The sequence below is a fragment of the Pieris rapae genome, chromosome 3 (assembly GCF_905147795.1).
Source record: "Pieris rapae chromosome 3, ilPieRapa1.1, whole genome shotgun sequence".
In the NCBI taxonomy this organism is placed as follows: Eukaryota; Metazoa; Arthropoda; class Insecta; order Lepidoptera; family Pieridae; genus Pieris; species Pieris rapae.
In genome coordinates this window covers 1,073,905-1,088,921 of record NC_059511.1, presented here as the reverse complement: position 1 = coordinate 1,088,921, position 15,017 = coordinate 1,073,905, and the positions used below count along the sequence as shown (strand labels likewise).

The 15,017-nt window shown below is 31.9% G+C and overlaps 3 protein-coding genes across 4 annotated transcripts; 2 read left to right on the top strand and 1 right to left on the bottom strand.

The window, feature by feature from the left end:
- Positions 1–806: 806 nt before the first annotated feature.
- On the top strand, positions 807–6,495 carry LOC110991513 (glutamyl-tRNA(Gln) amidotransferase subunit B, mitochondrial). 2 transcript variants are annotated; one of them, XM_022256885.2, is made up of 6 exons: positions 807–1,176; positions 1,840–2,231; positions 2,446–2,622; positions 3,249–3,401; positions 4,545–4,717; positions 5,833–6,495. In XM_022256885.2, exons 2-6 carry the CDS (start codon positions 1,845–1,847, stop codon positions 6,479–6,481), a joined length of 1,539 nt encoding a protein of 512 aa, XP_022112577.2. In that variant the 5' UTR covers positions 807–1,176; positions 1,840–1,844; the 3' UTR covers positions 6,482–6,495. The 2 variants fall into 2 exon arrangements, with proteins under 2 accessions (XP_022112577.2, XP_045490541.1); XM_045634585.1 differs by lacking the exon at positions 1,840–2,231 and having other exon boundaries at positions 810–1,176.
- Positions 6,496–8,055: 1,560 nt separating this feature from the next.
- LOC110991522 (ejaculatory bulb-specific protein 3) lies at positions 8,056–9,169 on the top strand. The gene is made up of 3 exons (XM_045634542.1): positions 8,056–8,415; positions 8,620–8,787; positions 9,136–9,169. Exons 1-2 carry the CDS (start codon positions 8,124–8,126, stop codon positions 8,784–8,786), a joined length of 459 nt encoding a protein of 152 aa, XP_045490498.1. The 5' UTR covers positions 8,056–8,123; the 3' UTR covers position 8,787; positions 9,136–9,169.
- A 402-nt stretch (positions 9,170–9,571) lies between these two features.
- On the bottom strand, positions 9,572–11,910 carry LOC110991529 (ejaculatory bulb-specific protein 3-like). The gene is made up of 3 exons (XM_045634543.1): positions 11,726–11,910; positions 11,352–11,478; positions 9,572–10,797 (listed from the first exon to the last, which is right to left on the bottom strand). The coding sequence occupies exons 1-3, from the start codon at positions 11,907–11,909 to the stop codon at positions 10,716–10,718; spliced, it is 393 nt and encodes a 130-aa protein (XP_045490499.1). The 5' UTR covers position 11,910; the 3' UTR covers positions 9,572–10,715.
- Between the last annotated feature and the right edge of the window lie 3,107 nt (positions 11,911–15,017).

Below are 15,017 nucleotides of genomic sequence, written 5' to 3'. Positions count from 1 at the left end.
CGTTATTGGTTAATATAAAAATGGAAAGATCCATGGGGAGAAGAAGAGAAGCGCCCCAAGAAAAGGTGGATAGAAGAAATAAAAGCGGTAACAGGAAACGAATGGAGAAAGAAAGCCATGGACAGGGTCACTTGGAAAAAGCTGGAGGAGGCCTCTCCCACGAAGAGGTTCCGATCGACGGTACTGAATTTAGCTTAAATATAGGATAGATAAAATAATGCTAAAATGTAAAAAATATAAGCTGTATTATCTTTTTGTCATGATTGGAAATTAAACGGGCTTTATTTATTAGTTAATATTAAACAAGTTATTATATTAACTAATAACTATATGTTAGCAAAAAGCAAACAAAAACTTCAGTTCGCTTTAAATAAAAAAAAATACATAAAATTTTTAAAAATCTCATTGTATAAATATGACGCACAGGCATGAAAAAAGACTAATCTATAATTAATGATAGGGTGTCATATATATATATATTACATATTACATTAACTGCGCAGGGGTAACGTATAAATTGTCACACTTATTTAACATATACCTAATATGTTATATAACAATAACAAACTTGACTAAATTCTACACCGAAATTCTTAAAGCAATAAATTTAACGTTATAACAGCGAAAAGGCAGTTTGAGGATCAAAATCGAAATAAAAAAAAAATCATCCAAGTACTGAAAAACAAAAACGCTACTGCGGACTTGTTATAATTAAAATAAATATTTTTAGTTACGGTATACTTTTTACCGCATGTTTACGTTGAATGTCGTCAAGGTCTGTGCACACCCATCGCTGTTCGCTGTTCGCAGTTCGCACTCATTCCTAACCAGTGATTGATATTGATCGCACGCACCTGTATAATTTAATTTTCCGTTCGGTAACCTCGTCTTTATTGCGCTTCACTTTTTAACAATTAAAATGTACTCCATTGCCGAGGTCACGTTGGCATTTATAGTATTATACCTATTTTCTTTCCTTTTCGAAGTTGTGACGGGGCTTGTGTCGTAGTTAATTATGAATAAAATTGTGATAGTAATTAAGTTTTAAGGTTTTAGTTTTAAGGGAAATCAATGCAATTTTAGTTTATATAATATGAATATTTATATTCGTTTATTAAGTGAAATATTTAACCTTTATATATGCAACTTTCACCATCTTGACGACAGCATTTAATGGTGAGTGTTAAGAGTAAAATAATTTGTGTAAATAAATAATTATAACATTTATTCTTATTAGGCTGGCAGCTGTTTAGCGAATTTTTATTCAAATATAATTAAAGCAGATATTGCTCCAAATGAATATTTATAGACATATTAATGAACAGTTTTAACATAATATGGTATATCTGTATAGATGGTAAAATTATTTTGAGACTTTATAACTCACCTAAAATTTGTTTTTGTTTTCTTTTTACATAAATAAAAAGGCATATAAAATTCAAAGCTTTGTTCATAACAAGATATTTTTTTTTAATAAATTATCCGTGTCATCGAGAGAGATTTTTAATCGTCATAACGAATTTAATAAATATACGAGTTCATGGTAATTAGGTTTTATCAATAAACAAAATTAGGTATTGTTGATCACAAAGTTTACTAAATAGAATTAAGAATTCTATAATGGCGGTAAAAATTAATTTGACAGTTGTGACGTCGCAAGTTGGTATGGTTTAGCGCCTCTTGGCTACTCGATTTGCCGAACTGATTGTCATTGTCAATTGACATATCAATCAGGTGATTGTCTGTTTGATAGTTTAAAGTTTTATTACATTCAATTTTGTAATGTTAACCTACGTTTAAAAACAAACAAATATTAATATGGTATAATTTTTTTATCAGATAAAATGAGGTCTAAGTTATTATATAAGTATTTAAATATACATAAGCGTTACTCATCGCAAATTGCAAAGAAATGGCAAAGTGTCGTGGGATTAGAAGTTCACGCTCAGCTAAATACAGAATCAAAGTTATTCTCCGGCGCCCAAAATACTTTTGGAGGATTAGTTAATAACTGTGTGTCCCTATTTGATGCTGCTATACCTGGCACATTACCTGTACTAAATAGAAAATGCGTTGAACTTGGTGTGTTAGCTGCATTAGCATTTTCATGTCGAGTTAATGAAGTCTCTAGTTTTGATAGAAAACATTATTTCTATGCCGATTTGCCTGCAGGATATCAAATAACACAACAGAGAGCTCCTTTAGCTAATGATGGTGTTATTAATTTTCAGGTATATGGCATAAAATGTTAAATATTAATATTTCAACACTTCTGGGTTTTTATCAAAGTTGATATTATTTTAACCAAGTTCTTATTTGTGGTTCAGCTTCATAAAATTATATTCACATACTGACAAATATACACCTGCCAATTGTTTAAGTATCTCAACAAAATCAGATTCCATGTTTTGATTATATTAATACATAATATGTTTTTTTTTTCAGGTATATACACCAGGAGTTCATAAAAAGCCATATAACAAAAGATCATTGATTAAACAAATACAATTGGAGCAAGATAGTGGTAAATCACTTCATGACATAGAATTAAAACAAAGTCTTGTAGATCTTAATAGAGCTGGTGCACCGCTTATAGAAATTGTCTTTGAACCAGATTTAGAGGTGAATATATCATCTATAATGAATACTCAATTTTAAAATAACTAGACCATAAAATCCAAACTGCTAAATCTATTTCTAATAGTTTAGATTTTACACTCTGTTGAATCAACATCGAAGGAACTACTTGTATTTGGTTGTAAAACAAATAGTCATAAAAGCTGATGATGTTGATTGTACTTAAAGTATCAAATACAATAAAATTTAAAGTTGTCTTTTTTAAAATGACCAGTATTAGAACTATTATAACTACTATAATTTTGGAGTTATAATAAAAATAAAAAAGCCTTTTAATTCTTACAGCAGAACAAGTTACATTGATTAAGTTTACTTACATACTAGTGTTAGTTTTGTTAGTAATTAAATTTCTATCCTAAATTTTGTTGTGTTAGTTTTTCCTATTTCTAGACTATTATTGTTCTGTAAGAACTTTGGAGTTAGTTTATATAAATCATAAGATGGCAGGCCTGGCTAGCTCAATAACTTAAGTATTGTGTCTATGTTAAAGTTGTCTTTCTATTAAATATAATAAAGTCATTAGTGTACTTATTGATGAGGCACAATAATAAACAGTGCTACTTCAGCTATTAACACAATCATATTTAGAAAATAATTAATTCTTTTTCCAGGATGGAGAAGAAGCTGCAGCTTTAGTAAAAGAATTGGTATTAATTGTACAACGCCTGGGTGTATGTTCTGGTCGTATGGAAGAAGGTGCTCTGAGAGTAGATGCTAATGTTTCTATACGAAGAGAAGGCGATCCACTATCAACACGGACTGAGGTAATTTTACAAACCTATTTAGTTGTTTAAGGGTTAATCTCAGTACTCAGTACAGGATCTATCAAATGGAGAGTGAATCCAGCCATAAAATTTAAAATTTATAAAGTACATTTTTTTATATTACAACAAAATTAAAATATAAATAAAATAAGTAATATTATGTTGACTTAATATGTTCATTAACAGTCTTAGTGTTCTATAATATTTTGACACTAAGTTCATATGTCTGAGATACCGCACTTGCACTTATATTCACTACATTAAGTTACTATGGTCTTATACCTGACATGTCAAGAAGTTGGTTTGCCTCAGCATTCACATGGCTATGTAGCCAAGTAAATAATTACTTTGTTACAGTCCTATATGTTATAATGATTCTAAAGCTTCATGTGAAAAACTTATCTACTGCTCGTTAAATGTATAATTCAATTCAATTCTAAATCATTTGTTCATGTAGGTAACATACTGTACACTTATGAACGTCAAAAAAAGAAATATACATTAAATGCTTCTAATTTTACATTTACCGCCAGTTCTCAAATCAAATAATAGCTAATAGTAATAATTTTTAAAATTATAAATAAGTAAAATGTATTATAAGTATGCACAATGGATCTAGTGAGAGTCAAGTGTGGCAACTGAGTCCACCGATCTCAACCTTAACCTTACCTAATATTTATGAAACAGTTCAACAAATACAGTAATAGTTTTAACACATAAATCCACTGTGATTGCTACTTATTGGTTACTATAAAGCTTGGTTTTAAGAATTGAAAGCCGAAATGAAGGCACAATTTTATTGATTTTGTTAATGTGACATCTGTTATATTAATCTCAATTTTAATGTCAAAATAAGTTATTGTAATCATCAGTTTCATATTTTAGTATTAATTGTTCCGTACCAACTGGATTTAATTTCCCGCTATATGAGATTTTTTCCCCTTTGTTTCGTACAAGGCATTGCCTAGTTGCCTTAAAAAGATTGAAAATTGTCTATCAGATAAATTCTTCATCTCTCAGTGTTGTGTCTTTTTTGTTGTACATATGTTTTAATTTTTAACGGCACCTTGACTGTTCTGGGTCATCTAAAAATCGTTTTTCGAGAATCATGGGCTCCTAAAATTTCTTAAACTTTTACTTCAGATAAAAAATATTGGCTCCATCCGCGGTGTGGCCAGTGCGGTGCGATATGAAATTGATCGGCAGCGGTCAGTACTCGAAGATGGTGGGACTATTATCAACGAGACCAGAATGTGGGATGCCGCTGCCAAGGTCACAGTACCAATGCGAGACAAGGAAGTTGTCCAAGATTACAGGTAGGTGACAAAATATTTACCCAAATGTAACAGTAATAATAATAATACTAATAATAGCCTTTATTGCTGTAAAATACTTATCCTAGGAGGCCGCTCAAATATTATATATGTATTTGATTTTGTTATTTCGTGATTACGTCAACCGTAATTATTTACTTTTTACACATATACCCACGCATTGTCTATGCTTTATAACGAATTGCATTTCCGAGGATTCCCACAAAAAATTAATATGTCTATATACTATTGTTTTTGAGAGCTTCGCTTAATAATTTAGCTGACAAAAGGAGTGGGGGGGAGATAAATTACAGTAAATCAATCCCTAGAACATACAAATGTGAACATATTTTACAGCTTGTATTGGACTATAGGCCTCCTGTAAGAGCTTACAGTCATGCTCTATGCCCTCTTAAATAAAATTTTGTGCAAAAAAGTTAAATAATTTAAGAATCAACATTTAGAGTTTGTTTTTTCAATTAATCCCTAATGGGAAAGGACTTTAGTCCATACAGCCTAGTCTTCTTTTTCGTATTCAAATTAAAATGACTAACACATACAAACAAAACTAGCGGATTTTCCACAGACTAACGAACAAAATTAAATGAACATCTGTAAAAACAAATGGATAATAAATACAGATACCGGCAAACTTCTTGAGCATCGTATCGGCGCGCGGGACCCAAATGTCAAATGATTTACCAATCACGCGATCGAAACGTCACTCTGCCCCTCACTATAATAGATAATAGATACCAATGGTGCGTTTAGCAACTGACCAAAATTTCCTACAGGCAATGTAATCTAAGAATAATGGCACACGTGTTAATGCAATTAACAATAACAAAGGCGAGGCTGTTTATGACCTCTGGTGCCTTTTAGAAATTTCGGCACCTCAATTTTTTTAGTTTTGTAATGTGATTATAAAAACAATTACAATAATGTATGTTGTTCAAATATTTCTTCGTAATAGAGAGCGTTGCGTTATAAAGATTGAATTAATGAATGGGTTATGTGTTAAACTAACCAAATTGTGTATTTTAACGTTATACAGAGTTTATCGTTATAAAGAGGTTACATATATTATCATATACCCTTAATAAAGGTTTTGTTTTCAGATATATGCCTGAACCAAATTTACCGCCTCTCCGTGTTAATTTAACGACAAGAGAAGACACAAAAGACATCATAAGCGTACCATTAATCAATGATAGAATACCAGAATTACCAGCACAATCGAGAACGAAATTGATCGAAATACATGATCTCCGTCCAGAAATAGCAATACAACTCGTCAACGAACCGACTCTGTTTGATTTCTTTAACAGTTTGATGAACGAGAAGAGAAATCCAACAAAAGTCGCCAATCTCTTATTAAATGATCTCCTGACTGTACTTAATAAACGGAAAATCGATGTCAACGACTGTACAATAAATATGGAGCAGTTAGACGAACTAACTGACTTGCTTCTACAAAAGAAAATTAACTTGGATATTTGTCGTAGTGTTCTGGAAGAAATTATAGGTAATAGTAAATCTCCAGTTGCAATAGTGAATGAGAAGGGATGGTCCCTTGTCACAGATGGGGAAGAGATAACAGAGCAATGTAGGAGGGTTATCGAAGATAATCCAAAGTTAGTTAAACAGTTTAGAGATGGGAAGGTGAAAGTTTTGAGAGCTTTACTAGGTATATTGAGTAAAACGTCTGATAATAAACTGGACATGTCACTAGCGTCTAAGAAAATGGAGGAGTTGTTAAGGAAATAAATGTTTATAATTTTTTATTGTTTTATTTACTTTTATTTTACTTTATATTTAGTAAGTTGGTTATACTAGATATGTTAGATTACTAGATATCAAATCTGTTCCAACATGTATGGGGAAATACAATAAGGGTTAGCTGCATACAGCATAGGCAATAATTTTAATAAAATAATGAAATAGAACAATTCCTTTGAACTAGAACAAGTTATATAGTAAAAAAATATAAATAAATAGTAAAAAAAACACGTCTACTTTAAGAAATGCTTAATTCAAGCTAAGCGCTATTTACAATAACGCTGTCAAAATGTCAGAAGCTACTAAATGCCAAAAACCATTTTAATCTATTTTTAACGCCAGATGTAAAATAATAGGCAACATATTTCGTAATTGTATTATCGACATTTATAAATTGCTAGTTATGATTTGTATTATAGATTAGTAATATAGCGTGGTTCGATACTGTGGAAAACTTATCGATTTAAAGGGCATAGAAATCTGTATTGTTATTTGTTTTATATTTGACGTATTCGCTTCAATGAAGAACTTTATGACATCTTTGCGGCCGCCAGTATCTAATTCTTAGATTACAGACGCAAGTGACATTTGCACTAAATGGCGGACGACAGAATCACATAGGTATTCTATAATATGATTATATATTTATATATAGAATAGTAAATCACCTTCACGTTCAAAGTCAGGTAGGAAATTGACAAAGCCTAAACTGAGATAAAGAATTGCGTTCCAGCGCAAATGCGCGGAGCAGTTGTAATCTATTACCGCAGTAAAGAGATTGATAATATTTAGAATGCCATCTATCAATTGTAATGAATCACTCGAGAATGCTATTGTGCACTTACGTTTTGAATTTACGGCCACACGTACGAAGGTTGATTGTTTAATCGTACATCGTGCGCCCTGAATAAAACAAACAACAGGGCTAGACAACCTTTTAAAAAAAGTAAGTAGATATAAACAAAACATACTAGGTAGTGCTAGGTAAAACCAATTTCTTTCCATTTGCTTGAATATTTGGTACATAAATTTGTGACTTTAATCCACAAAATGTTTTTCACTGTTTAGCTTAGGATTTTTTATTTATTATTTTTTTTATTTAAACTGCATTACTATATACAAATACATACATATAAAGAAGTAAGTTATAAAAGTTATTGGGCAATGGGCGGCCTTATCGCCCATATATGGAACAATAAATAAAACATCTACAGAGGGTAAAGTACAAGACGTGAATACATAATTAACAACAAAGAACATAATATAACGTGTAACACTAACTATTACCAAAATAATGTAAAATCTAATTAATTGCCAATTCGGGTACTTTTCTTAATTTTTTTATTTAACTCTTATGGCTTTTATGAAGAACTTTTAAAACTGTTAGGAAAAACTTAACGCCCAATCTTTATTAAAACAACAAATGTTCCATACGTAAAAATGTTAGACTAAAAAAATCGAAACGAAATTCGCATTGGCAGCTGGTACAAAATAAAATCCCAATAGTTACTCACCTCTGTCAATCTTTAGCATACCGACAAGGTGAAAGCAATACATCTTATGTCATTACGTCAATCGAATCCTCATCACCATCATTACTTTACCAAACTTACCCCAAGTCGCACTCAAAATGTGGAGCTTATTAGCATTTTTGAGCCTCCTACGATTACTATCAGCTGAAATAACAGCCCCAGGCATCGATAGAATAATGAGTGATGGTGTTACAAGTGTTGGGTATAATTTAGTGTATGGAGACGAAGATTTTCAGGTGTACAACGAGGTGGTGAAAAATGAAGAGAAAATGAACGCTCTGAAGAATAGGTTCAATTTAAACGAAGCCCTGCCTCCGTTGCCAGCAGGGGACGTCAAATGCTTGATGTCTGTTGATAGATATTGCTCAAAGAGTATGCGCGAGATGAAGAGTATGTTTATATTATTATATTGTATAAGATTTATAGGTATATAAACCGTATTTTTAAGATTTACACTCCAACTATGAAATGATCGGGATGTACATAGATGATTTGGCTCCTATATGAAATATAAAGACAGATCTTACGATAGGAGAAAACCTAAGTACATATTGTTTTTTTTTAATTTTTTTTAATTGTTGCAAATTGTTTTAGGTGTTTTAATAGAGGCTTTAAAAGATGATTGTGCGAAATGTTCGAAAGAGCAAAAGGAAAAAGCGGGTAGAGTGGTTGCTTCAATGATGGCGCACGATCCTTCAGCTTGGAAATTGTTCCTGACAAGGTACGATGGTCTGCAGAAAATTCAAAGGATTCTTGGATAGTGTATGTATTTTCTTCCTTCTTAACACATTTACATTTGTGGGTACTAACATAAAAATAGCTATACAGTACGGTAATGTTAGATAACTTTATTTGATAATTAATTTTGTTTTTATATCTATTTATTTATTTTATTAATTAACACTTCGTTGCATCACAATATAAAAAAATTGTTACGCTTATAAAACTAAGAAATTCTGGGTGTATGAACCTAGCCTGAAGAAGGTTCGTACAGATATATTGTTAGGATAGTATTGTTTAACATTTCTACTATCGAATCAAACTGTCTTTATCTTTAATTTAGGATAGTTTATATGTAAAGAATATAACATTAAACAATTAAATTTTCAGGTCTTCATTACAAATTTTTCCTGAGAAAAAGCCCGCAAAAAGAGAAAATTATAAATATAAAATTGTTGGACGAGCCGAAGATGTAGTTAATTCTAGAAATAGATACACTATGCCAGGTGTAAAAGTTAGAGTTAAGAGATATGTCGTAGAGAGAGTTAATTACGATTAGTAATTTAGTATGTATGTAAATATACACTCTTCACAAGTGTGTTTTTTAAACAACATTGATCATTGTTTTTATTTATTTATTTAATAATAAGTAATCAACAGCTACTTAACACATATTATTATACAAAACACAAATACAATACACAAAGCCAAAACAGATTACACACATTAAATAAAAAACAGAAAACAAGCATTAAAAGACAAAGTGTCATTTAAAAGAAAAACAAAAGAATAAAATTAAAAACTGCAAAATTAATTTTTTTTATTTTTTTCAACAAATTTCTTTGCACATATTAAAGTGAAATACTAAGTGTGCTTAGATGTCTTGGTCGACGACCAGGCACTTTCAGAGCGGCTAGATCTCTTGCGTAGACATGTTTAGTCTCTGCATCATTTACCGCATTTACCATGGTGAGTGTTCAGGGGAGTTTGAATGAATACCTGCTGAGTTGCATCATCGGACAGGGCAGAATACGAAATACCACCCGTATCACCTCGACGTCCGTCTTTCCAGATCTGAGTCTTTCTTAGTGCAGTTTTTACCGCGTACTACCGCTATGTGGAATCAACTTCTGAAGTATTTTTAAACCAATTCAACTATTGGTCCTCGAAAAAAAGAGCGCACCAATACTTAAAAGGCCGTCCACTGCCGAGACAATATAATTGTCGATGGGCGGCGGTATCACCATCATATCCTCAGATAAGCCATCCGTTTGACACCTGATATAATATATTAAAAGAAAAGTGCGTTCGTACAAAGTACACATGTCAGAAGTGAAACTTCTTCGTAAAGTTCGTTTGAATTTATTGTTTGGACCTGCAGTTGACTTTTATCTTCGAGTCAGAATACAAAATTTCTACCGTGTAAGCCGGCACATTTTTCGTTTGAGACCATCATCAAAAATGTCAATACTGTACCAATTTCTTAACGCCTGCGACAAACTTATGTCGTTGTTAATGGCAGTATGAATTTTATCAAAATTTTTGCCTGTTCGCTCATTTAAAGTATTTGTGTAGGTCTTAGTAATAAAATAAATATATAGAATATGTCAGTGTATGTAAGCAATTGCTAGATATTGTTTCGTTGCAATTTATATAGCGCCTGACAAAAAATATTCGCAATTATTGTATTTATATAGCGTTGTTCATTTTAAATATTGTAGGTTTTATATTTGTTGATTGTAACAGATGTCATAAAAAAAAAGTACACGTTACTAAATAGAAGGCAATATTAAGAACTAACGATGCGACTTCATTTGCGATGATTAGCTTTTCATGCCTTCTATCCGATAAAGTGTATTTTCTTTAAAAATAACTATTTAAAATACAACTTCAAGTGCTGTCCCAATACTATTTATTCTACAAACATTTTTTTACCAATAAATTGAACAACTTAATGTCTGTCTATTATTTTATTCATTGATTGGCGGCTCGGTCGAGTTTAAGGTTTTCCTCGATAAGTACTGAAGCCTGTAACTACCGTCAGCATTGAATCTGAAAACAGATAGTTTTATTAACCTTGCTTAGTTAAATAATTGTTGTTTTTTTTGGAATATAACACGAGTAACAGTAACAAAATATTATATGCTTAATTCAGAGAAATTACTATTTTAAAAATCTTTTATTTTGCAATTTTTTAAATTTTAAGTCTCGGCCTCAGATTTCTGTATCTGTTTCGTGATCACTTGTAAATACTACTAATAAAGGTGATCCGATCCGCCTTCAGTGTAACAGACGCCATCCAATTTTGTCTAAGGCAAGCCGGTTCCTTACGATGTTTTCCTTTATCATTTGAATGGATGTTAAACGCACACAGACGTAAATTTCACAGCCGGGGATCAAACCTACGACCTCAGAGATGAAATTCGCACGCTGAAACTAAGCCAATACTGCTATAAAAATTACGATATCTATATATTGATAAATAACCAACTGTTGTGTTGTTATTTCAACAGCTTCTTATAAAAGCGTAAAAGAGCATTGGTTTAAAACTTTTGAGTTACCTGGAAAACAACTCCTATATTATATGAAAACAATTAAAGACATACTTTTCCTCCAAGGTTTGCCAATCTTCAGGTCTATTGTCTATGATGAACTGCATCACTTTATCAGCACCCTCTCGTTGATGCTCAGTACACTTCTGGCAGTCATTTTGTATAGCATCAGGAAGGTTTCCTATGATAAAAAAGGGACTGTAAAATCTGAGTATTCAATATTACTATCACGACAAAAAATAAATCGCACATTATAAAGGTTTAAAAATGTGTTACTATTCAAATAAGATTAAATATTTCGATTTTTACACTGCGTTTTTATTTATTTATGATGTCTTAGATTATATTTGTATTATTTCGACATAGTAAGTTGAAAGTTCATTTAAGACTATACCAAAATAATACGTAGTAAAATAAATAAAAAATACTTCTCAATTCCTTAGCATCGGGCGTACAGGGCCCATTATCTAGAAGACAGTTGATGTACCCAGTCAGCAATCTGTCACTTGCTAATACCTCATCCAGATTCACATCGTCATACTTGGTTGTATAAGTTGTATTTTCACAAGAACAGATTGCAAATATCAGTGACAAAACAGCTAGGATCTTCATATTGTTCTATAAATATTAACATACATTAATAGCGCCTGTGAAAACAGAAACATTATTTTAACCTTCATGTGAACCAAGTAACTAAAACGACAAACAATTTGGTTGAGTATGTGATTTTTGGGACCACGATATTTTAGTGAGTTTATTGCCAGTTCTTCTTTTCTGTTCTATGCCCTTGACTTGAGAACTGGCAGTCAATGTAAAATTAGAAGCATTCAATGTATATTTCTTTTTGACGTTCATAAGTGTACAATATATTACCTACATGAATAAATGTTTTATTGAATTGGAATTTTATAGGTATAAGGAGAATTAATATTATGAGGATTTTTACCCAATACCTTCTTCTCTCTGAGGACTTGTCAACCCCTAACGTCTTGCTTAAAATAACTAAGAGAAGTGGCGGATATATTTTTGAAGTTTCTTTTGGCGCGTTACGGAAAAAAAATGGGAGTAAATTTTTATGATAAACGCGCACAACGCGTTGTAATATAATTTTAAATGTATTAAATGCTTTTTTTCTATTCTAAGTGTCGTTTTTTTCTATGTAAAATATTATTCTATTTTATTCTATGTAAAATAATTTAAAACAAAAAGATTTTTATCTTGTCACGCCAAATAAGAATAACTAACACGTTTGTTTTGTACTTACTACGATGTACCTGGCGTAATAGTTTTTTTAAAATATAATACGAGGGGGCAATCTGCGGGGCGCCCAAAAAGGGCAGTAATCGCAGCCCATAGACACCCATTTTTCGTGGGTGCGTTGTCAACCTTTAGTGTCTAGGTGTCCATGGACAATTCTGCTTATTTTCCCTATTCATCATTCATTCATCCTATGAAATAGTCAACTTACCGGAATACCGTAGAACACTATAGAAAATGTTTGAAAAACAAATTGTTTTGTGTACTTATAAGCAAGCTCATACAAGAATAAGGTTGTAACTGAATTTTATTGTACTCAAAAGAGGGCCGATGTGAATGTGTAAAATTGATAGTGACAGCCAAAGATAAAATAGGGTTGGCCAAGTTGGAGGAGGCCGTCTCCCAACCGGGCCACATCTTAGAATAGCATATATTTATGCCTCTTTCTATGCTTTTACTCAAACTTTTTGCCTGTACGTCGTTTGCCTCATCGATGCATCCGCCGTTTTTTGAAATGGACCACGTTGCATTTGAGTCACTTCAGGCGAATTATTTCTGGAATGGTCCACAATCATCACCTTTATTTGGTGCAATTTATTTTTAATTTTATTTTGAAGAAAACTCATGGCGTATCCCTTAACATAAGGAGCCTCCTGCCCTCTGTTATATAAAAAGAATAGATTGATCAAAGGAAAGTGCGATGGATATTTTAAGAGAATCAAACTGAAAAAAAAACAATTTTTATCAAAGTTTGTTTCTCAGTTCTATCTATGCTGAGGATAATCAGTAAATAGTATAATGCGACAAATTTTATTATGCTACCATCAATTTGCGTTACACGCAACTTTACATAAACAATAATGATTATATTTTCAAAATTACGCTATTAATTTTTACATTTACAACTTCCGAAATTAGGTAAAATTCAATAATATGGACATTATATCTTCTTATCTACATCATGTCGGACATACCTTTACGTCATAGCCTTTCAACTTGCTGCAGCTCATAATGATGGGAAAAAAATGTAGTAAAACAGTATTGCACGGGGCAAAGGTGAGTTAATTCGTCATTAGAACACAGATTGTAATTCCAGGAAGTTTACGATACCAAGGAGTTTCATTTATATTTTTTTTATAGAAGGCGTTCTGTAGTTGTGTGTGGCTGCCACAGCCTTCCTTTTATCTGTTTACAGTTCATGATACAGATAATTTAAAAAAATATATTAAAAAACTGTACATAACAATTAGTTTTTATATGAAAATACCTTTCTTTAGAGCAGGGGCCAAAGCAGGAGGATCACCTGTTGTTAAGTGATACAGTCGCCCATGGGCACCCACAATGCCAGAACGCTCATGTTTAAGTTGCCAAAATCGGTACGCTCTGAATCGATACTTCAGTGGACAGCTAGTTCCTCATAGTGGTAGTGAGAACCAGTTGCCCATTGAAGTATTCCGAACCACTCACCACACCGAAAAAAATTGGTTCGGAAATCCGATTTCGAATACGATTGGTAGGAAAATTCCTTCAAAACAAGAGCGTACCAATTTTTGAAAAGCCGGCAACGCACTTGCGAGCCTTTTGGCAATATGTGTGTCCATGAACGGCGGGATCATACAACATGCTAAAGAGCTGAATGACATTGAAAACGCCAAAAAAATAGCTTCCTAAATATGTAGTTTAAATTTCAATAAAACAAATATTTTGTAATAAATCTAATAAATAAATCAGGCATCGAATCTCAGATCAGTTGCACGCTGAAGCCACTTCTCAAATTTTGTAAGAGATTCTTTTATACAGAGTTATAAAGGAACAGTTCCGATGCGGAAATTTCCATATTAAAGGCACTTAATATTGACCTTACCCTTCACGACTTCATTATAAGGAGTGAGGACGACATTAACTTTGATCTTTGCACACGTCGTTGACATTCAACAAGTTTATATACGGGAATTAAATATATATTAATCAATTATTAGTACAATTAGGTTCTTCATACTCTTAGCCTATATAGTAATAATAATTATTTGAAGAAATCTATAAGGTATGAGGGTGTGCAATTATTTAACCAATTACCATCTCAAATTGAGTGTTTGACAAATTCAAAAAGGCTGTAAAGATGCATGTTAGAATGAACACAATTGACTAAAATTAAGACGGCTTATGGCGACGTGTACCTCGCTCGTATATATACATATTAACATTAAGTTTCTCATGTAAATAAAACATTATATTTTGTAATGAGAAATAAAGTTCTTTAAACATAATCCAAATTTAATAAAGTTTGTTACATGCTAATGGATTAAAAGAAAAGTCACGTTTATAATCTAAAATCTAGAGCTATTTCTCTCAATATATTTATAGTCAACTTTATGTGTCATCCATTCCATTTTAATACATGCGGCTGGTGGATACAGGCAAAATAATGGGCCTAATAAGTCAGAAGAGGCTTCGTAACAGCAA

What these genes read in the sequence shown, in the direction of transcription:
- LOC110991522 (XM_045634542.1), top strand. Translation starts at nt 8,124, where the DNA reads ATGTGGAGCTTATTAGCATTTTTGAGCCTCCTACGATTACTATCAGCT. An exon ending in GAGTATGCGCGAGATGAAGA is followed by an intron (nt 8,416 to 8,619) that starts GTATGTTTATAT and finishes AAATTGTTTTAG; the next exon opens with GTGTTTTAATAGAGGCTTTA.
- LOC110991513 (XM_022256885.2), top strand. Translation starts at nt 1,845, where the DNA reads ATGAGGTCTAAGTTATTATATAAGTATTTAAATATACATAAGCGTTAC. An exon ending in TCTTTGAACCAGATTTAGAG is followed by an intron (nt 2,623 to 3,248) that starts GTGAATATATCA and finishes TTCTTTTTCCAG; the next exon opens with GATGGAGAAGAAGCTGCAGC. An exon ending in CACTATCAACACGGACTGAG is followed by an intron (nt 3,402 to 4,544) that starts GTAATTTTACAA and finishes CTTTTACTTCAG; the next exon opens with ATAAAAAATATTGGCTCCAT.
- LOC110991529 (XM_045634543.1), bottom strand. Translation starts at nt 11,909, where the DNA reads ATGAAGATCCTAGCTGTTTTGTCACTGATATTTGCAATCTGTTCTTGT. An exon ending in CGATGCTAAGGAATTGAGAA is followed by an intron (nt 11,479 to 11,725) that starts GTATTTTTTATT and finishes TTTTTATCATAG; the next exon opens with GAAACCTTCCTGATGCTATA. An exon ending in TGGCAAACCTTGGAGGAAAA is followed by an intron (nt 10,798 to 11,351) that starts GTATGTCTTTAA and finishes ATCTGTTTTCAG; the next exon opens with ATTCAATGCTGACGGTAGTT.